General features: G+C 39.2%; 1 protein-coding gene across 5 annotated transcripts in view; it reads left to right on the top strand.

The window, feature by feature from the left end:
• Positions 1 to 22040, top strand: part of adamtsl3 (ADAMTS-like 3) — a 296275-nt gene that overhangs the window by 747 nt on the left and 273488 nt on the right. For 3 of the 5 annotated variants that reach the window (XM_042405614.1, XM_042405652.1, XM_042405660.1), the window contains exon 2: positions 1271 to 1386. In XM_042405614.1, coding sequence (XP_042261548.1) covers positions 1321 to 1386 — 66 coding nt within the window. In that variant the 5' untranslated portion in view covers positions 1271 to 1320. Of the gene's footprint in view, positions 1 to 1270; positions 1387 to 12338; positions 12403 to 20992; positions 21068 to 22040 lie in introns of those variants that run through there. The other 2 variants (XM_042405639.1, XM_042405622.1) reach the window with 2 other exon arrangements.

Raw genomic sequence — 22040 nt, 5'->3', positions numbered from 1 at the left:
TTCTCCAAACTGATGTTTTGAAAGAGCTGATTTTGCCTGAAAAACAGTCTAAAAGCCAGACAGTCAGTATACAATCTCATCTTTATATCTACAACTGTAGACATCTATTTGTTTTCCTATTAATAAATGATTCATTGATTATCATGTTTTGAATATCTAGTCATGTATGTTGATATTTTGTCTGTTGTCTTGCAACAGAAGTAAAAAGACAATATTAGAAAATCAATAAAATGTTTAGCTTTTCACTGACAAATTGTAAATAACTTGTAAAGGCAGGATTACCAAGCAGGCAAAGTGGGCAGCCGCCCCAGAGCCCCAGACCACCAGGGGCCCTCAAAGGCTCCTGGTTCACTGTGTGGTACAGTAATTAGATTGTGGTGATTTCATTAATTGCATAGTTTGAGTTTGTTAATACTGTGTGCACTGCTAAAGTTCATTATACACAGAAATGATAAAGACCTTAAACTAACACCTGCATTATTATGTAATCTTGAGGCCCCACATTGTCGAGGGCCCCTGAGATAAAATCCAGTTTTATAAGGGTTTCAGGGAGTGATATTGCATAAAATTGGGCATACTTGCGTGAGACATATTTTAAAAAGGTATGGTCAAAATTGATGCGGCAGAGACCGACATCTTTAGTGTTTAGTATGGGGCGAGCTCTGGATCCTACATTTCCCATAATGCAACTCATAAAGCATTAGCATCTTTCATTAGACCCTCCGTGCTCGGTGAACGCCAACATCTTTCAAACTCCACAACCCCAGTTTGTAACAGAGTTTGTGTTATAAATTTATAGCTTCCAAGCCAATGTTGAGATAACATTCATGACATCACTATGACATCATCGAGGTTATTTTCCTCAGTCTTCTGTAGCTGTGGGAGCTACAGAAGACATTATATAACTGTTTACACAGGCTGACTTGTACTCTGTATGTCGAGTAAACTGAGCTTCTTATGTAAAATTGGTGGAGTGGCCCTTTAAAGACTTTGTTATTTTATTTTATATTAGGCTTACATGATGCATTTTAATAAATAGTTAATATAATATTAAATGTACCGCAAACTAATTACTACCATATATAAACACAGTGCACAGAGTGTGGCGGAAACAGAGGGGGGGTGCAGGGCCAATAGGGGCCAACTAGTGGGTTAATCCAGCCTTGTTAACTATGTGTTTCATTACTGCTCACTGTACTGTGGTGTCACAGTGAACCACTGTGCTGCTGCAGATGTATTTTAATTTGAAGTGCACACTTCCTGTACACAGGTTGGGGCTCACCCAGCTGTAAAGAGACCCTGACCTGGGCAATAATCCAGATGAAGATGATGTCATTCATCCTGTGGAGGGCTGTCCTCATCTTTCTCACGCTTCGCACTGCACAGGTACTGCAAATGGATGGATGAATGGATGAATGGATGGATGGAAGCAGGGATGGATGGAGGGATGGATAGATCCAGACACCACATTTACCTGATTTACTGACTACAAGATATTAGAAACACCTCCCTGATGCTGAACTGGAGGCTGAGTGTAGATTTTTTGCTTTTAGCACCTGGCTCACAGTTGCAGTGAATCATCACATTCACTGGTGAATCAAATGAACATGGACCCAATTAGAGAAACAATGTCAGGGCTCACACACTGCACACCTGGCCTCTGACTTTTCACTGCGGCTGCTATCAGCTCTGATGCTTAATTTGGTCTGACCTGTCCAAATCAAATTGTTTGCACAGGTCGAAGGGCTACTGGTCTGTGTGGAGAGCCTGCCGCAGCCTCTGTACATGTGTATGAGCCGGGGTGAATGTCACCTCCTTATATGAAGCAATACTGAGCGCAGGATTTTCTCTGGCAAATATAGCAGCCACTTAATCCCTGACAACAGGCTGCTGTGGACCTGGTGTTCTCCATGATCAACTCAGCAAAGAGATCTTTATTTGGATCACGTCTGTGTGTACGAGAGTAGTGAGAGAGAAAAACACATTGATATGTTTTTGGGCCGGGTTTTATTTTGTTACTCTGTTCCCTGTTGGGTTTGAACTCTTCGGGGAAGCAGGAATATTTGTTCCATCTAGTCAGGGGGCTGGGACTTCAAAACTTGCTGTGTTCACTATTGATCGCTTGCTATTCTGGTGAACAGGGAATTTCAGTTTGAACGTTTGGACAGTGTGTTCATAGCTCAAGAACTGATACACACCCACATGGAATTTGTGCTTTTTTATTTTGAAACATTAAATGAAGATTTTTTGCAAATAAATAAAAGAATTGATACTATCAAGGACATAAATTTCAAGTTTGAAATCACTGAATTAAGGCAAAATTTCGCCTACAAAAGCACAGTTAAGCTCCTATAGTGCTCCGTATCATTAGCAGCAGTCACAGCAATACACAAATACAAAGGAAAGGGCTGTTAATAATAAATATACACTATGTAAACAGTTCAAATGTGCCATGTTTAGGTAAAACCAAGGTCAAGTCAAATCTGTGACTAATCCAATATGAATATTAAAAATATGAATGAGCAGGATTAGAGAGTTCTGCTGTTACGTTGTATAACTGACTGCTTTATTATTGCTGTATTGTGTTTGTAAAGATTCACCTTTTTTCCAGACTAAAACAGAACAGTTCAGGCCCTGTGTCGGTGTGGTCATGAAAAACTCTACACAAAATGAAAAAAATGACAGTTTGGAAAGTTTTGCAGCTAAATGATATGCTCAAGTGATGCACATATTGTTTGGACAGGAAGAGAGAAGAGAATAATTGGCAATGTACTGTATACTAGAAAGACAAAGTCATAAATATGGGAATATTTCAAGATAATATTTCAACCATGAAGTTAAAATATATGCGCCCCTGCACTAGACTTTGGGTCTGAAACACACCAATTAACATTTTGTGTAGACAATCAGTCAAATCTGAAGCGATGGAGAATGTGACACAAATCCTGGTGACGGAGAGAACAGCAACATCACAGCTTCTCGCTTTCGGAAGTGTTTTGATAACAGCTCTGTGTCAGTTATACAGACACGTATTGACATTTAAGTCACATGCTTCCTGTACTTCATCATTTATTTGATAAATCTGTTTTCGTTTCACTTTGTCACATTTAGCTTTTCCACATCATCCAAGAGTAAGTGTTTTTTTGCGATATTTTGATTTTTTCCAAAGTACCAGGGTTTCCACTTATGCTTTTTTTTTTTGCCTTTATTGGAAAGTTATTGGCAAAGATGCTGAATGAAAGAGAGAGATGTGTATGGCATGCCCAAAGGTCCTTTGCCAGACTTGAATCAGGGACTTTGCAGATATGTGGCATGTGCAGTAACCATTTGGCTACTGGTGCGCTCCCACTCCTGTGTTTTTTATGTGCAAATTGAAAAAGCTCTTTAAAAAGGGTGGATGGAAACCTATCTATTGAATTGCGGTTGCAAAAAACATTGACCATCAGTATCAAAAACAGGGTTTGATACAATGACATCTTAAAAATTCTAATTTTATTTTAGACAATTTCTGACTCTGGTGCAATGCACCCAAGTGCACTATTTGTCATTGTTCATATACAGGTATCATTTAATCTGCTGATTACTTTTTCGATGAATCGTTTTATCTTTAAAATATCATAAAATTGTGAAAAATTGCTGTTTGAGTGTTTCAGTTTTCAGTGTTGGTGCAGGCATCTGTCTGTTATGTGTCTAAATGTTTATTTGACATAACTCTGCTTTATCATTTAGTATTTATGTGTGTGTGCTCCTGAATGTGTCTGTGTGCATATACAGTATTACAAGAAACTGCCTATTCTAACCTTCGTCAGGTCTCCCATCTTCATACCACCTCCCTCAAATGATCCGTGTCGACATGAGCTGTACATGTCCGACCCTACAGAGGGATTTGAAGGGATAGAAGTTAGCAGCATGAAAAGACAGTGGAGTGAAGGAGGATAGACAGATGTTTCCATCGAGGCTTTCCACCCTGCACTCCAATTAGAGAGAGACACACACACACACACACGGGCTTCTGACCTCACTCTCTGCTACCTGCCAAGCCTTATCACACACCTGTGGATCAGTGCACATCTGAGAAAAAAAAGGCACGTGTTGTGCACTGTATGTGGAAGCAGGTATGTGTGCATTAGTCTGTGTGTGTTTGTGTAATTTTTCCAGTATAAGACATAATGAAGTCAACATAATTTGACGTGTTACTGAATATGAGACCAGCTTTAAAAACTTCACAGTAAGAGGCAACACAGAGAGAATGTTCATGCAGTAAATTCTCCCTGATGACTGTGTCAGCACATATCCTAATTAATGTGTCCCCTTGCCGGCTACAGTTTGTACCCACTCCCACTGATTATTACTTTGGAGCTCTTGCATCATCTGCTTCTTTATCTTATTTTAATTTTGAATGAAGAGAAAAGCCCTGATACACTTGAATCTGCAAAGTCCCATAAAAAGGTTTCACAGTGCGTGTTCACATGGCGGCGTAAAGCCCACTGCTGACTGTATCTGAGCTCACAGCTGCAGTGCTCCCAGGTGTGAATAATGAGGTTTGATTGATGGATCAGGCTCACAGATGCTGGTTTTCTATTGAAGGTGCATTAAGTAAAATGTAATTGGAAATCAATGCACTGTTGTCATTTTTCAATGTGTGTACTTCATGGCGAAGTAAACCCACACGCATCTTTTGCAAAGAGTTTTAACTAATGTGCGTGGACTTTAACATGCAAATTTGCACCGCTGACCGACAGCAAAGCATCTTTTCAGTGCTGTCCTTTCAGGGAGGGGAGCCAGAGAGTCCAGAATGGAGGAAGCTATTGCATTAGTGGTGTCACACCAACCTCGCTCTCCTGAAGTATAAACTGTGCCTCAAAAGAGAAGATGGATGGTTCGAATACTTTCCTTCGAATTTTGTGTGAGACCAAACATCCGGAGTGAGACCGCCTGAAAAGGTGTGTTTCATTCCGTAACAAGCTGACTGTGATGTGCTTCCAGTGAAACAGATAGTAGATATGAGTCATATGATATGAGACTTTAGTATGAATTCAAAAGAAAAACTACTTTCTGATCCATCTGCTGATGGGAATCTCAAACGAAGGGATTGCCTTAGTGATTCAAACACAATCTATATAATTATGCAGGATCATTTGGTAACCATGGTAACACATGCATGTTGGTGAAGATGTATCAGAAAGTGAAAAGATGTTAAAACAGTCATTTTGAATATTATGGCTCAGTACAGTAGTTGTACTAAGCCAAACCCCGGTGAACTTGACCCCCACAGTCTCATCACTTGCACTTGCTGCATGGTGGAGCTCAACCTGGTTCTCTTCTTGTGTTGCTAACCAACCACTGATGGCTCATAGCTAAGTTTATAGCTGAAACTGAACCAAAATACCTCAGGGATGGGGATAATCATTCAGTGTCCATCATGGTCTCAACAAAAATATTGAAACCGACCTTATTAGGTTTGTCACAGTTAAGGATAAAATAAAAATAATAACAGAGAAGTCATGAATCAATATTAAGCTAACAATGTTTCATTATTTAGAGTCATCTCTTGCCATCCATGCCTGCGTTAGTGGACAATAAGAAACACTTCTTCACTATATGAAAAGTTGAATGCATGGGCCTGACTTCATGCATTAAATTGAGAAGTGAAGGAATGTTTTGGGTACAGTGGACAAAAGAGGGGGTGATTGGGTGTAGATGAGATGGGGGTAGGGGGGCGGGGGTTAGGGTGCACGCTTGACTAGCTGCGTGGATTATCACAAGCAGATGTGGGATTAGAATCAACGCCTGATTGCCTTTTATTGTCCGGGTGTTTTTCTAGACGTGCTGCAAGATTTAGAGCTCGTTTTTCTTTGACCGCAGGTGATTCCCTCTAGCTTTTTCTTGTCCTGGATTTGACCTAATATACCCCCTCTTTGATATTTCAGACTCTTTGTTTTCTAACTAGAAATAAGATGGTGGGGAAATGAGTCAAAAGAAGGCAAAGTGTGTTTATTGGCAGTAGTGCACAGAACAGAAGGAACAGAGATATGAGGGGTGGGGAGCGGCAAGGGAGAGAGTGAAAAGAAAAAAAGTGACAAAGTGAGAGCTACATTATTTGTCTGTTTCCTGTTGGCCGGGCCTTCCTGGTGCCAGCCTCTTCCTGTCATCCTCCAGCCTCGGTGCAGGGACATCTGTTCAAACACACAGCTCATCGACAGTACCAGCTCTGCCTTTTCCCGTCTCATCGACCCTGCATAGCATTCCCACCTTGATTCCCTCAACAGCACTGCAGCTTCCTCTTTCCCCTCGTATTCACAAACAACAACCGGATGAAATCACCAAGCTTTTCCTCTCACCCTCCTCTGAAAACAGCATTGTCTGTGATGGCAACAAGCTATGAGGTATGGCTTCGAGGAATGCAGTTTGCAATTGCCATTGTGTGTAGAGATGATGACGGAGGTGGAGGAACTGCAGAGAGCAGCCAGAGACTAGGAGGAAAAAGGCAGAGAGAGAGAAAGTATGCCACTAGACCCAGAAAAGCTATTTCCTTGGTCTGGTGGTGTGCTCTTTTCAGATTTCAAGCTGTGACATGTTCACATCATGTTTTTGTTGGGCAATTTTCAAAAAAAAACTGAATGAATTATTTATGCTGTCATATTACTTTCTGTTTTTTCCTGCTTCATCAAAAGTGCCTCAAACAACATGTCACGTCTTCTGCATTAAAAAAAATGTAGAAAAAGAAAACGAGACATTGGTTCAGCAACAAGCCAGGGGTTTGGAGGCATTCGCTGTCAACAGCAAAATGTATTGCTCTGGTGACTGCATGCACAACTCCAGAATTCCCATCCTCAGTGAAGCCACAGTAACAAAACCAGGAAATTCCTTCATATAGGGTAGTGACTTGCTAGCTAAGAAGACACAACATGTAGATAAGACAACATTAGCTTCACCTGCAGCCCCTGGCCAAGCTAACAAACTCTATCTAGCCTTTTATAGAGGTATTGGTATTGATGTATATGTTGATAATAGGACTGGGCGATATGGCCTATAAATAATATAATAATATAATAATATAATAACATAATAACAATATTTTTAGGCTATATCATGATACACAATCATTATTTTGAAATTTCCTCTAAACTACTGTAAACTACTAAAATACTAAACTACTAAATAAACTACTGTTATAATAAAGTTAAAGTACTGTTATGATAAATTTAAATAAAGTACTGTTATATAAAGTTAAAGTAGGGGAGATCAGGGACAGTTGTAACATGGGACAGTTGTAACACCTTGAATTCCTCCAATCAGAAACAAGCTACAGTGATTACACTCACTACACATGCTCAGTTAGATTGTCTTCTTGCTTACAAAAAAAGGAGCCACGTTTGAAACTCCCAGAGAAAGTTACTAGTAAAAGTGTTTTTTTGAGGTAAAAAATTAACTTTTCTAGCAGATGTATTTTTTGGATACTGTACTGAGTTCAAAAGTCTAGGAATCCAAACAAGTATTATTAGAATCACTGTTTTGTAAGCTAAAAATAGAAATGGCTAACATATGTCAAACTAGCAGTCAAGCTAGATCACATGAGGTGAAAGCATGGCTGGTGATACTGGGACAGTTGTAACAAGGCGTTACACCGCCTAAACTGTTACACCATCCCTTTTATATAAGGCCTACATAAACTAACTGGATGGATGGATGGATGGATGGATAGATGGGCTTGGATAGATAGATAGCAAATTAAATGTAAAATGTCATAAAATTACATGCTAAGTTAATGATAATCAGTTGCATGCTAATAGTCAGTGGAAACACGTGTTTGCTTACAGCATGCTAAATATCAGAAAGAGGAAGACAGAAAGGAGAGTCCTACTTCCTTTGTTGGAGAGGGCTTCAGATGCCATAAAACGGGGCAAATCAGTCAGGACAGTGGCCAAATCATACGGCATTTGCCATGTGACGCTGTACTGAATGTTGTCCTCAAACTAATCCATTTTGATTTCATGTTGAAACTTTTTTGAGGATGTGTGTACTAATCATTCAATAATTTTCTTGCATTATAATTTGATGGCTTCCCCTCTTTTTTGTCATGTAGTGTGAAAAAAGGTATTCATTATTTAAAAAAATAAATGTATAGTCACAATAACATGAATGTTAAATAATCTTTTTCATTCTGAGTATTTGATTGATTAATTATATATATTTTAGACATGTTGCAACTGTCCCTGGCATGTGTGTAGACTGGGACAGTTGTAACAGTGGAGTGACTGTATTTAAATCAGTTTAGCAACCTGTACATATTTCATAAAACCATTTAAATACATTGTTTCACTAGCTGACTCATTGAAGTTTACAATATAGCAAATGGACTGTACCAGTTACATGGTTTTTGATTTATCGGGAAAATTGCAAAAAGTGTTACAACTGTCCTTGGTCTCCTCTACTGTTATAATAGAGTTAAATGAAGAACTGATATAATCAAGTTAAATGCACAATATGTAATTTCAGCCGCTAGAGGTCTCTCAATCAAAACAATAACAAAAGACGGCGTGTGATGACGGTGTGAAGTAGCAAGGGATCATGGGAGTTGTTGTCTTCATTTTTAAATAACCAGCTTCACCGAGATAGGATTACTCCAGTGTTAATCATTCGGGATGTTTTTACCGGGAGCCGAATTACCCGCAGAGGTCTCCCCGTCTCCAGAAAAAAAAGACCTGAGGATTACAGGTAAAAACACTGAATAAAGCTGTTTCACCTAAAAAATCAATGTTTCTCCGACGATGTACGGCGACCACCGGACGTCCAGTACGGGCTGTTAGCCGAGCTGTTGCTAACACTTGTTCGGTTTATTTCTCTTATAACTTTAGATCCAGACGTTCGGCTGGTTTCTCCCAGGAGCCGAATTATCCACAGAGGTCTCTTCCTCTCCAAAAACAAACGTACACGGAGATTCAAATCGTCAAAATACTAATGAAAGCTGTTTTACCTAAAAAATCAGTGTTCCTCCGATGATGTACGGCGACGACCGGACGTCCGGTACGGGCTGTTAGCCGAGCTGTAGCTAACACTTGTTCAGTTTACCTCTCTTATAACGTTCGGTCGGTTTCTCCCGGGAGCCGAATTATCCGCAGAGGTCTCCTCCTCTCCAAAAACAAACGTACACGCAGATTAAAATCGTTAAAAATACGAATTAAAGTTGTTTCACTTAAAAAATCAATATTTCTCCGACGATGTTTGGTGATCATCCGGACTTCCTGGGGGGCTGTTAGCCGAGCTGTTGCTAACGTTTGCCCAGTTTATTTCTCTGATAACTTAAGATCCAGACGTCCAATACTAAAATCCTTCTTCCGATTGAAAGATATAGTTAAAAGCGACCTAAATTTATCATGAAAATGTGGCTTAAAACTGAATAAAAGTCAATTTATAACAGTTTCTGTGGAACAACCACAACGCCGATGTATTATCTTGTATGTGTATAAGTTACTCTTTGGTAAACGCCATTGTAGCGGACAAACACAACGCCGCCGTGTGCATCTTGTGCATATTTACTCTTTGGTAGAGGAGGTATGACGCTATTGACATGCGACAAAATGAAAAGGTCCGTTACTTTGATTAAATTACAGATTTCTCTGGGTTTGAAAATTGTTGGAAACATTTGGGATGATGCAAGTACACAACTCAACAAAATATATAACATAGGTCTGGAGGAATGTGGAATAATTACATATTATACCTTTTTAATGTACTGTTGTAATAAAGTTAAATAAAGTACTGTTAAAATGAAATGAATTAAAGTGGAACCACTGGCGTGGAAGTGTAATTGCTGTGAACTTGAAGCTTCCGGTCAACAGAACGTCGACAACAACAGCAGTTAGCTGTTAGCTGTTAGCTGTTAACTGTTTACCGGAAAGTTAAACAATTACAAAAACACACACTTCACCTCACCTTGACACAAAAAGAAAAAATCTCACATACATACATCACCCAGTGGGAGAGTGTGTGTGACGTATGTATGTGAGATTTTTTCTTTTTGTGTCTGTGAGAGGGAGAGAGCCAGAGAAGCGAAACGCCAAAGTGAGTCTCATCCTGGCGCCTTACCAAATATGTGACTATTTGCACTTGATGTTTGGGATATAGTCATTTACTACATCCCACGTAGGACAAGCCGCAATACATCGAGTATACTCAATATATCACCCATTCCTAGTTGATAAGTAACAAGAAAGTGCAGAACAGAAAATGCCAAAGAAGTTTGAGGTCATTCTGAAACAGCCATGCTGTTGCATAGCTCATTCACCAGAGAGCACTGACAAGCTTATTTATATACTGTAAAATGTCCCGCTCAGTAAATATACTGGGCAAAATTCTCTAATAATGCAATTTAAGACATTCTTATAAAAAAGTTGTTTATATTAAGGTGATATTTGCTGACATATCTTTGTTAGATTTTGAAAAAATCTTAGATATCAATATTAAAATTGGCCATAATAGTCTCAGTTTTCGTGGTCAACCCCCCCAAAGAATGTCGAAGTAGCTGAGTGTTCCTGGGATCAGTAGTTGTAATATAATCACTGAATTTCAATCTTTAATCCCTTACACTACTCTACAGTCATCACATTACTGCTGTATCTTCAACAGAGGGTATGATATTTTATACACACACACATATATATAGTTTTTCTGTGTAATGACAAATAATTAGACGTCTCAGGTGCGCTGACTTTCAGTTTTATCTGCAAAGGGGTTTAGATAATCTGACTTAACTGTTGGTTTGATCGTCTGGTTGCTCATGTTTGTTGCTCTGTCAGACATGTTGTAGCAATGTTACGGTATTCCCAGATCTGTAGAAGATCCATAGAGGTCGAAATGTTGTCATGTCCATGTTGAATTAAAGAAAGTTTGGGCACAATTTTGCAGTGTGCAGGTACTCTTTTGTTCTTTTGTTCCTAGATCTCAGCAATGACTTTTATGTTATCCAAACACCTAGAAATGACGGCCAAAACTATAAAAATAAAACCCACGTTGTAATAAATCATCTAATATTATGATAATGAATTGTCCTTTAACTTAATAATGGCTTACCTCAAGGGAGGATGGGAGTTGAAGGATTTGAACTTTTAACACAGATCTGTCAATGTTATCATTACGTCTTGTCACAAATGCATGATAACCTCTTGCCATGTCCTCACAGTCCCAGAGTGAATGCAGTGAGGAGGAAAGAATAACCTAACTCTTCTAAAATAGACAGACAGAGAAAGATGAGGATTGTGTTTAACAGGGTTATTTCTAAAGTGTAGAGTCCACAGCTGCTGGTGTGCCAGGTTAGCAAAGGCTAATGAGAACAAAACTGTGTCTGTGATCCCAGCCTGTTGAGATGGCTCTTATCATGGGTGTATATCAGGGACGGGGTTCACGGCGCAGCATGAGTGGGGCCCCTTGAACAACTTACTTGCATGTGCAGAATGTGTTTCTTAATATTGTTGCTAGGGATATTTCACTCCTCTCTAAGAGCCGTCAGAGGCCCGGTGCCTGCGCTTCGGTTGATTTTTCAGCAAACTTTGACAAATTTGAGTCCATTAGATCCTCACCGACAACAGCACCGAAGCTGGGAACAGGCTTTCAGTGTCAATCATCCCACCCCCCTGGTCCTCCACACTCTCAGAGGCAGCTCTGTTCAAAGGAAACCCAAGCTCAGACGAGAAACGATTAAGATATCCATCAGGAATAATGTAATTTTGACCATGTGGCCTGCTGAGTAGGCCCAACCAGCTGTTATCAGCGTTGTCATTATTTATTCACAGCTTGTTTATTATTCAGTAGTGGATTTATTACAGCTGGAATGTGGTCATCTTTTCACTCTTTATGGTGAATTGGAGTTCTGTGGTTTATTATTATTTGAGTCCTTCTCACCCCCCCCCCCCCACCCCCCCTCTTTTCTCCTTCCTTCCTGGCCAGGGACAAGAGGCGGTTCATGTGTGACTTTATTAAGTTTCATTTGTTCTTTACCTTTGCCATTAACTTGTTAACCTGTAATGTCTCCTGACCGCTTTCTGCTCCGCTGCCATGGATTTATACCTCCTGGAGGAGCAACTAGTAAGCAGCTGCTTGTAATTGCAGTCTTGCAGATAAAGGTTTAAATCAGAGGAATGCATAAATGTGTTAGTAAGAATGGGAGGCTCTGGAGAGCAGCAAAATAAAGTTTAATAAAATACATGTGGAAGAGGGAGAGCTTGGCCAGAGTCGTTGTGGTGAGATGATTGTTTTTCATTCTTTCTGTCTTTCTGCAGTAGTTGCTGTAGTTTAAGACCATTACACGGCTTTGGATGCAGTGATTAACTGGTTTCACCATCGACCGTGCTTTAAAATGTCACGGTGTTGTAACTGTAAAGGCTCAACTACTGGGACGTTAAGGTTTGTTATTTTTCTATGAACAACGGTTGTACTGTGAGGAATATTAAACAAAACAATTGTGTTAAACAGACTGCAGATGGAACCTGGTGCAGCAACTTAAAATGCTGCAACAAGTTCAGGTACACAAAGTCACACATGCTGTTAAGAGAGCGACTCCCCTTATTTATGTTTGAGGGGAGCTACGTTAGCTAAAGGAGACGTGATCTGGCAGTGGCTGAAACATTGTATTCACCAAAGAAACAAAAAAAAAAAACACCTTAAAGCATCAGTTTGGGAGTAATTTGGCCAGGGGGTTGTTCAAGAACACAGATCTCCAATTTGTAAAACTAGTTGAAGAAAAGTCGCTGCTAAAGGATCCAACACCTCAAACTGAATGCAACATCCTCAGAGATCATCATCCAGATATACAACTGAGGGTAATTCACTATAATAACTAAGTTACTCAATAAAACATTGAGTTGGTAGAGAATGAAATATAAAAGTGTCACTTACAATCAATGAAGTAGAGGTGAGTTAAGAGTTGAGCTTTTAGTCCAGTGTAAACCAACAACAACAAAGCAGGAAAAGGAGCATTACACTGTTTATAAATGAACGTTCAGTGTGACCATTTACATCCTGTTGCTTCCTCTCATCTGTGTTGAGTAAACGCTGGTATGGCAGGTAAATATGCCAGGTGATCTAATTAATTAGAATTCAGTCATTAATGTCACCTGAAGAAGAAGAGATGTTCTCAATTTCTTTCTTTCATTTTTATTAAAACTGCAAAAACAAACAAACAAAAATGATTAAAACAGATTATTAAAAATTAGGCATGGATCACAGTTGATGATAACACTTCAGTTTATTACCTACATCAGTAATATTTTCTCCTAGGGGATCAATAAAATTCATCTTAATCTTATATTAATAATGAGCAACTGTTAAAAACAAAAGCCAACAAAGAAATGTGGGAATAAATACAATCAAACCTCTAATTAAAAAGGCTCATGTGATTTCATCCATCAGTAATTTTGTAAAATAAATTAATACATAATAATGATGAAACTGTGATTTTTCCTCGGATTATAATCATACCATCAAAATCTATAATCATTGCATTCTAAACAGGGTTTGATAGAACACTAACAGCATCATTGATCCATCCATTATTACAATCACCTCTAGTCATTGATATTACAGCCATACTGGATACTGGATGTTTGATTTTCATACGTATCGCCTGTATTTATCAGCTATATTTTTATATTTGCTTACAGTTTTTTAATTCATTGCTCAGAGAAGGTTAAAAAGGAAGTTTGTGATTTGTGTTGAAGCTCTACATTTGGTCAATGGAGTTATTGGCAACAAACTGCTCAAGATCAAACAGCGCCGTGTCCAACTGCACTTTTAACTAATTTAGCTTGCTACAAACCTCAAAACAATCCAAACACTAAATAATTGCTAACTTCAGCTGTGGGTATCAGTTAAAACAAGATAACAGTTAATCCTGTTTAGTTGTGATGCCTCCGTGTAGCTGCGTGTCTGGGCAGTCCAGATTCCTCCTCTGTCCTCCAGCAGGCTGTTCTGGAAGCTATTTACATACAGTAGCTTTTGCATTATTATATACTCCACTTGGTTGGAGGTATTGCCCCCACCTTCACCTCCAGCCAATCAGAATACTAATTAATGAATAATGCAAGTTCCCTTACGCCACATCTTTGCCTGGAGTAACGGCTGCAGCTGAAGATGTAAGACAGTATACAAGCGTCTATGACCTGGAGTCTGATCATGAATGCAGGGGAAGAACCTGCTGCACAGTTGAGACTTCAACAGCTAGCTAGCTTAGCTAGAGCACAGATATATTCCTGAAGCTGAGTAACAGAAAGGAACCATGACTTCCATTAAGCAGACAGCAGCCGGCTGTAAAATGTGAGGAACACACACACGACCACTCGCTGATAATGGAGGACGATTGTCTCCAAAAATGAATCTCAGTGACTTCTCTCACATTACACACAGCCATGCAAAAATGTTGATTACAGCAGCTTTAAATAACTATAACTTAATATTTTGGCTGATATATGTGTGTGTATGTATATATATATATTTATATGTATATATACCATTAAGTCTAATCTTTAAAAGTATCTCTATAAACATAGAAAGTATAGAAAGTTACATAAATAAATAAACTACACCAATATATGATGGCAAAGTCTGCATTATGAGCATTAATTGATACTTCATATATTGTGAATCTTTTGGTATTTTTGTATTGTAATTTCTTGTTACTTAGTTACGGTGGTACTGATATATCTGCAATAAGCAAAAATGAGCCTGTGATGCATCAGTCAGGTTGTGATATAATGAAGCTTTGTGAGGTTTTCTGTTGTCTGAAAGAGTTCTCCAGCTCTGCAACTTTGTTCCTTTTTGGAGAGGCGACTCAGACTCAGGTCTCAGAGTGACCTGTTTCTTCCTCTCTCTCACACCCACACACACACACACGCACACGCACACACAGATCCACCTCCAGCTCAGGTTCAGTGTCAGCTCTGGTATTTCAGCTAAAGGTGAGGAGTGAAAAGATCACTGTATGTCTCCACACACCACACAAACTGCAGTGAGCCAGGCTGTCACCAGCTAACTTTTCACCCCCTCTCACTCACTGCATACATGTTTCATATGTGTGTGTGTGTGTGTGTGTGTGTGTATGTGTGTGTGTGTAAAAAGAGAGGAGTCTGAAAAGCTCATTCATACACACGGACAGTGTGGCTATTCACTCCAAGCCGTCAGCTCTGTTTCTCCTCTGCACTGGGGCTCTGCCAATCAGCTGACTGGAATCTCTCCTCTTCCTCATCCTCTCATTTTTCTCTTTATTCCTCCTCACTGTCTTGTCTTCTGTCTCTCTAAGTTTTTTTAAAAAAAACTTCACTCTCCCACCTGGTGCTAACCTCTGTGTCTTTACCCTGGGCTGTGTGTTGTCTGTGAGGAGCAGTAAAAAGCTCTCTAGCCCTCCCTCATGAAGGCTGAACCTCATCAGACCTCTCTATTACTGCATGTGATGGGTGACGGCTGTCACACGCCATTAAACCCACTCTTCATGGGACTGCACATCTCGTTATAGCACGCTGTCATTTATCCATCACAGCTGTGATGGTGACAGGAAGAGCCGTCATTGTGGTAATGGAAAAGAGGAAATGCTCCTTTTTGATAAGTGTGTTACTTTAGGCTGCCTGAAGCCTATTTAAATCTGTACAATGAGCAGTGAACTCTGTTTTTACTCCTGGATGTGGATTGCATTTGTACAATTTTTCATTATTGCTTTCACACATTTGCAGAAATCATTGACTTTCCACACACAACTTTAAAAAACAAAACCACAGATATTTTCAACTTTTAAACACTAAAGATCACATCTCACCGTATACATAAAATGTACTTTTTCCCACAAGTAAAGTACAAGACCTTCAAATGTATAGACACTAATGAATACATTCATTAACCCTGAGGGATGAAACTTGCATTCTTTTGGTTTCATCCCCATCTCAACGTATTTTGCATTTTGATAAAGTATGTTGCATAAATCAAGTATGCAATACACAATACAGTGTTTCCATTGGGTTTTCCCTTCAGGCAGCTTTTGGCTGGATTCAACATAACATCTGCATATTGCTCATTGTTTCTAATTTAATGCATTCATTTTAATCTAATGTTTTTGTTTCACAGTTTGAACATCAGCCAATAACATGTAGCACACATTTTAAACCAAATTTCCAGAAATTCTGCAAAAGAAAATGCAAATGCGCTCCCTGAGAGCTGGTGACGCTTAATCTCCGGTCTGGTGCCAATAAACTATTGCAGAAGAAGAGGGTGTAGCGAGATGATGTCATTAAAAGACAAAATGATGGAAAACTATGTGGAAAATATGATGGAAATCTGACATTTATCTCATATTAATTTGATTTCATCGTCCTCTTCAGTGGAAGCTTGAGTGACATTTAAAGGATATGGCTGATAATCTCCTATATTTCTCTTACTGTCAACAAATTTCCTGTGCAGAGTCGAACTAACAACGAACTGATCTAATTACAAGTATTGTGTGTGTATCCAAAGCCTGATATATCTTATTCCTCTGTGCTGGCACATTGTCCAGAAACTATTAAGAACATGTCAGTGAGCCACACTGCTGCACAAGAGTTTGGGTAAGGTAGTTAGTTCATAAACAGCTCCAAAGAGCAATAACAGTTTCAGATCTACCAAGTTGAGATATTGGAATTGGTATCAGGAGAAAAACTTGTCAAAATAGTTATACTGTTAGGGTCAGGGTCAGGGTCAGGGTCAGGGTTAGGGTCAGGGTTATACTGTCTATGTTGATACAAAGCATGTTTTCCATTTGGAACAAGCACATCTAAACCTTTATGACATCCAACATTAAGGAGGACACATCATGATGTAAAAGTTCATTTCCACTGGGAAAGTTGAAGCTAGCTAGTGCTACATTTGACAACCACATTTACCAATAGCTGCCTTTCTTTCATGGGTCCAGGACACGTGGACATATCGAGAAAAACTGGATACTGAGATAATTCAATCATACAACTCATCTAGACTTTTCAAACTTTATTAGGCCAGATGGATCCAATTGTGACGATACAAAGTGTCGTTTTGTGTTTGTGATGCTCAGAAAAATGTCTTCAAACTGTTTTCCCTTGTAATGATTGTGCATGTGAAAAATGCTTTTTGGCAATCAGTGTATATCTGTTATCTGCTACCCTAGGATTTGCAAGCCTGTAGAATGCTCACAACATTTTTAAAAGGGAACATTTTACATTTTACATTTTGAGCTGAAATTGGCTCATCAAGCACAGAGGTATCAAACTCTTCATAACAATCACACGATCAGTGCACATTTTATCACACAAGCTTATCACAAAAGCAACAAATACACTGAAAATCTTATCAAGGAATTAAGTCAAAGAATTATAAATACATCCACAAAATCACTGGAAAAATAAATCAAAATAGCAAAAAAAAAAGACAGCTGAACCAATTAGGGCTCAAAATGTTTTATAAATGTAATAAAGAAAAACAAAACAAAATAAAAGACAGCATTCTACAATGTTGCCAGTCTTTTTGGAAGCAAAGTTTTGGGCCAAAGTGTGTCACATGATGCTGCACACGAGTGTGTCCACAATGCCAACATCGCCCAGATGTGATGTTGGTAAAAGACCTCAGCACCTACAATACAGTACAGTGATTTGTATCATGATACAGAGTAATGTAGAAAGCGCTCAAATCATAGACGCTACTATGCAACAGCTAACAATGTCAGTTGTTCAACTGTCTGTCTTTGAACTGAAGTGATATTTCTGACTTTTTTTGTGCCCATCCAGACAGATAAGACAAGATAAGAACGATTAAATCCACAAACTTAAATTTCTTTTTGATAATTACAGTTTGACCAGATGAGTACACAAGTCCAAACATACACTGTGGATGTACAGTATATATAGCTTTCTTTGCAAAAATGAATTTAGATTTTATTTGGACTAATCTATTGGCATCGCGTGAGTGATACAGTAGTGTAAAAGGGCATCCTACTGGCATTAACACATTATATGATCATTCTAAATGAAGTCATTTTCATCACAGAAGTTGGTTTTCCACTCACAACAACTCTACACATGCCTTGGCTGGACACTACACTCCATGTTTTTGTTTTTTATTGGTGCTTTACACAGTGATGTAACTTGCTCCGGCATGCATGGCTGTAAAGTGTGAAATGCTGATTAGGAGCAGCAAAAGACCACAGAAACCCTCAGTAATAGCACTGATGGCTTCAGAGCAGCTGAACAAGTCATTGCTTTCATTCATCTCATCGCTGTGACTTTTAGTCCCACAGGAGCGTAAAGTTGCATTAGACTGCTCTGTATTCAGTTAAACCACTCAGCGTTCTTGTGACCTGCAGTGTCAGGCTGATAAGATGTTCTGGAAGGTTTGGTTAGAGCTTAAAGTGGATCGCAATGAGGGAGTGAGGGCCAACTTGGCCTTGATTAATCCTACATTTCTCCAGCACTCCCCTGTGTTCTATTTATGGTGCTCTCGAGCATTCTCATATCTTCAAATATTGCTTAATTATCTGAAGAGGCACACTGTGTTATGTTACATTTAGAGTGGAGAGAGGGTGCAGACACAATGACAAACTGAAACAAAACCATATATACACACACACACACAGGCTTTGAACTCTCCTCACTACATGAATGAATTTATAGACTGCTCTGAACCCTAACTGTTTATATTTTACAAAAAGGACACCTGACCAGATGCTGAAATATGGGGGATGTGTTTTTTGAAGTGTTTCATGATTGATAATGACAAGTGATCATGATTGAACATTTGGCTGCAATGTATGTGAGTTTTAATCCTAGAATGTCCTATCCTAACCTTATGTACGATGACGCCTATTTAGGACCAGCGGGACTGAAACATTTCTACATGCAAGGTCCTGGTAGAATACCATACAATGTTGGATAATTACATCTGATATGTGGCGACTGTCCACCCAGGAGCTGTGTCTGATCATTTTTTGTAACTTTCCAAAACAGACAGCCAATTCAGCAACCACACCCACTTCACAGTAATTGTCCAGGTCTGCGGAGGTGTGAAAGTAGGACAGGTTTGAACTTCTCTCTTAAGTTATTTTTTTCTTCACACAACTACTTCTGTGACTTTTTGTGTCTATAATCACGAGACTGAAAGAGCGCACCCATTTTATCACATCTCTTCCCACTCTAGGATGGCGTGCTGTTTGCTCTGCCTATGAGTACAACCATCAACAGGTGACAAATCAATCTGGGAGGTGAATGACAGAGTTTTCGAGATGGGTTTGAATTTTTAAGAGTTAAGAGAGAGCTAAGAGTTCTCTTTTTTTGTTGCTTTGTGGGACTGGTTGATGGTATGATGGGCTCTTTTGTGTTTTCTCCACATTATTCTCTTCAATATCTGTCATCAGACACATTTTCTGAGCTGTGCACATTGCAAGAGGACTGTTTAGTGTAATCTACTTGCAATAAGAAACTCAACAACTTTTTGATGTGATGGGACATGAAATCAAGGTGAAAATCAGTTCCAACAGATGCACTCCTTTTTGAAATTCGTTTTCAGTGAAATTCAGTGAAAACCAAACATGATGAGCCTTAACAGCAAATAGATTTTGGCCCTTCTAGCCGCAGGGCATAAAGATGCTGATTTGGTGTGGTCCATCTGTTGGTTGGTCCTTCCAGCACTTTGACTCAGAGTAAAATAACTGCTGGTCAGACTGTCATGAAATTTGGTACATTCATGGTCTGCAGTAGATGTTTAGCAACGTTTCATCTATCGCCATGATAAGGTCAAAATTTTCATTTTGCATATATGTCATAATCTAAAAACATCACTACTGTATTGTGTCATGAACATTTTCTTTCAGTTAGTAGTGAGTTGTCTTTTTAGCTGCCTTCCACTTTGATGCTTTTTTCTTTTACTGAACTTTTTATTTAACCCAGAAAATAGTGGTCCTTTTCCCCACTGAAGTAAAACTCAACCTGTAGTATCATTTCTGCTATGAGACCAGCTCTTCCTCCTCCTGCTCGTATAGCTAACAGCTCAGTCTGCACAGGATAGACTTACCAGTCATGGCTGTATCAAGAGAGCAAGAGTTCAGGTCACACACAAAGATCACCATCCGTTAACAAAAGCCCATTCATGGATATAAACAGTGTATTAGGAATGACTTTTTCATTCCTCTTCTCCTTAACACACACAAACAGATACTAAACTGCTCACAGATGCAGACACACACTACTTCAAGTATGGAGAGAATGACTGTGCTGTTGCTCTACTCACTACATTTATCTACCTTATCAAGCCAAGTCTTAACAACTAATAAAATATTCTTACTTTGCCAGAATGATTGTATGACTCCCACTACAACCTTCAACTCTGTCTGTAAGAAGACAACATCTTAATCAAAATAAGCCAATGAAATAATAAAAAAAAGACTGTATAGACTGAAGAGGGCCTGTATATTATAATGGTGGACTGGGTGTTCATGGTCAAAATAGACCCTGTATATTTAGACATGATGAGATCAAAGCCTCTCATCCCACTCTTTCAGCTTCTATAATAAGAAAAGATTATCTTACAGTAGCCAGCCTTGTACACTGGCTTAGATAAAGGGATAAATAATTTCTTGGCTGTTTTATGTGTTGATGTAAGAAGAGAAAAGTGTGTTCATTTACAGGAAAGAAATACAGAAACCATTTTTTAAAAAGGTTCTCAAAGTGAAAAGGTACATATTGCACACATGATGAATTTAATAGGATATCGCACTGTCATAAAGTTTAGGGGACTAACATGAGACAACCCCCCCCCCCCCCCCCCAGAAGAATCAATCAGAAGCAGCAGGGGCAGAAATATCCTGGCTTTTAGTCCCAAGTGTGAATCAAGTTCCAAAAACACTGGATCCTACATTTCTCATAATGCAGCAAACTGCACCTTTTCATTAGATCCTCCCCTCCTGGTAAATGCCCACATCTTTCCAACTCTACACCTTCAGTTTGTAACTGTCTTTCTGTTATAAATCTGTACTCTCCAAGGCTAACCCTGACGACATCACTATGACATCACAGTTAGTTCCTTGATGGTGAGTTTCCTGACTTAAAGGGGCCATATTATGGAGATTTACAGGTATATTTATATTCTGGGGCTTTACCAGAATATCTTTGCATTATTTACAATTCAAACAGGTTTTTTTAGCTCACGTCCCTCCCGAGGAGCCCAGTCTGTTCTGATTGGTTAGCTTCCAGAAGGTGTGTAACAGCCGACTTTCGGCTGCTCAGGAGGCTACATCAACAAACCATGAAACAAACTACAGTAGCAGGATTCCACATCTTTTTCTTGCTTGTTCTTTACTCGAAATGTTTTTTAATACATCTGTATATGTTGGAGCTGAATCGGATCTGAAATATGAGAGTGGGCAATGTAAACAACACATGGAAAAACCTTAGCAACAACCTTAGCACGCTCACTCCTCTCATTTCCTGTCAACTCTCTGCTCTATTATTGAATCTCTGCAGGCGTCAAATGGCCAAAAAAACATAGCTAGCCACATCCATGAGGAGTAAAGCTAGAAAAATTGTGATAAGCGTGGAGATTAATGTGGCTGTACAACTTATTGTAACAGAGGCAGCAACTGGTAAAATGCTAACAGCCGTCAAAACACACATAGGTTTTTGCTAATTGTAGCTGGAATGTTGCTATCAAAATACATTTTAACTGCTCAGTTCTTCTTTTGTCAGAGGCTGGGAGCAGATGTAGAGATGTACTGGTACTGCTTACAACAAAACAGTCCATATGTCAAAGTGTCCTTGGGCAAGATACTGAACCCCAAATTTCTCCCGATGTTTGTGCCAGCACCTTGCATGAATGTGAGTGTGAACGTGAATGTGAGTGTGAAAGTGAGTGTGAATGGGTGAATGAGCAGCAGAAGCATTGTATAAATGCAGCCATTTAGGCCCAAACATATTAGGAAATCGACTAACGTGAACACAATGTCAGGCTGAATGAATGAAGTGAGAAGAAGTAGAAGTTCTGTCTGTTTATCAGGGTTGGATAGA

This window comes from Thunnus maccoyii, chromosome 1 (genome assembly GCF_910596095.1).
Source record: "Thunnus maccoyii chromosome 1, fThuMac1.1, whole genome shotgun sequence".
NCBI lineage: Eukaryota > Metazoa > Chordata > Actinopteri > Scombriformes > Scombridae > Thunnus > Thunnus maccoyii.
The sequence above is the reverse complement of the archived record's forward strand: the minus strand, read 5'-3'. Positions and strand labels throughout refer to the sequence as shown.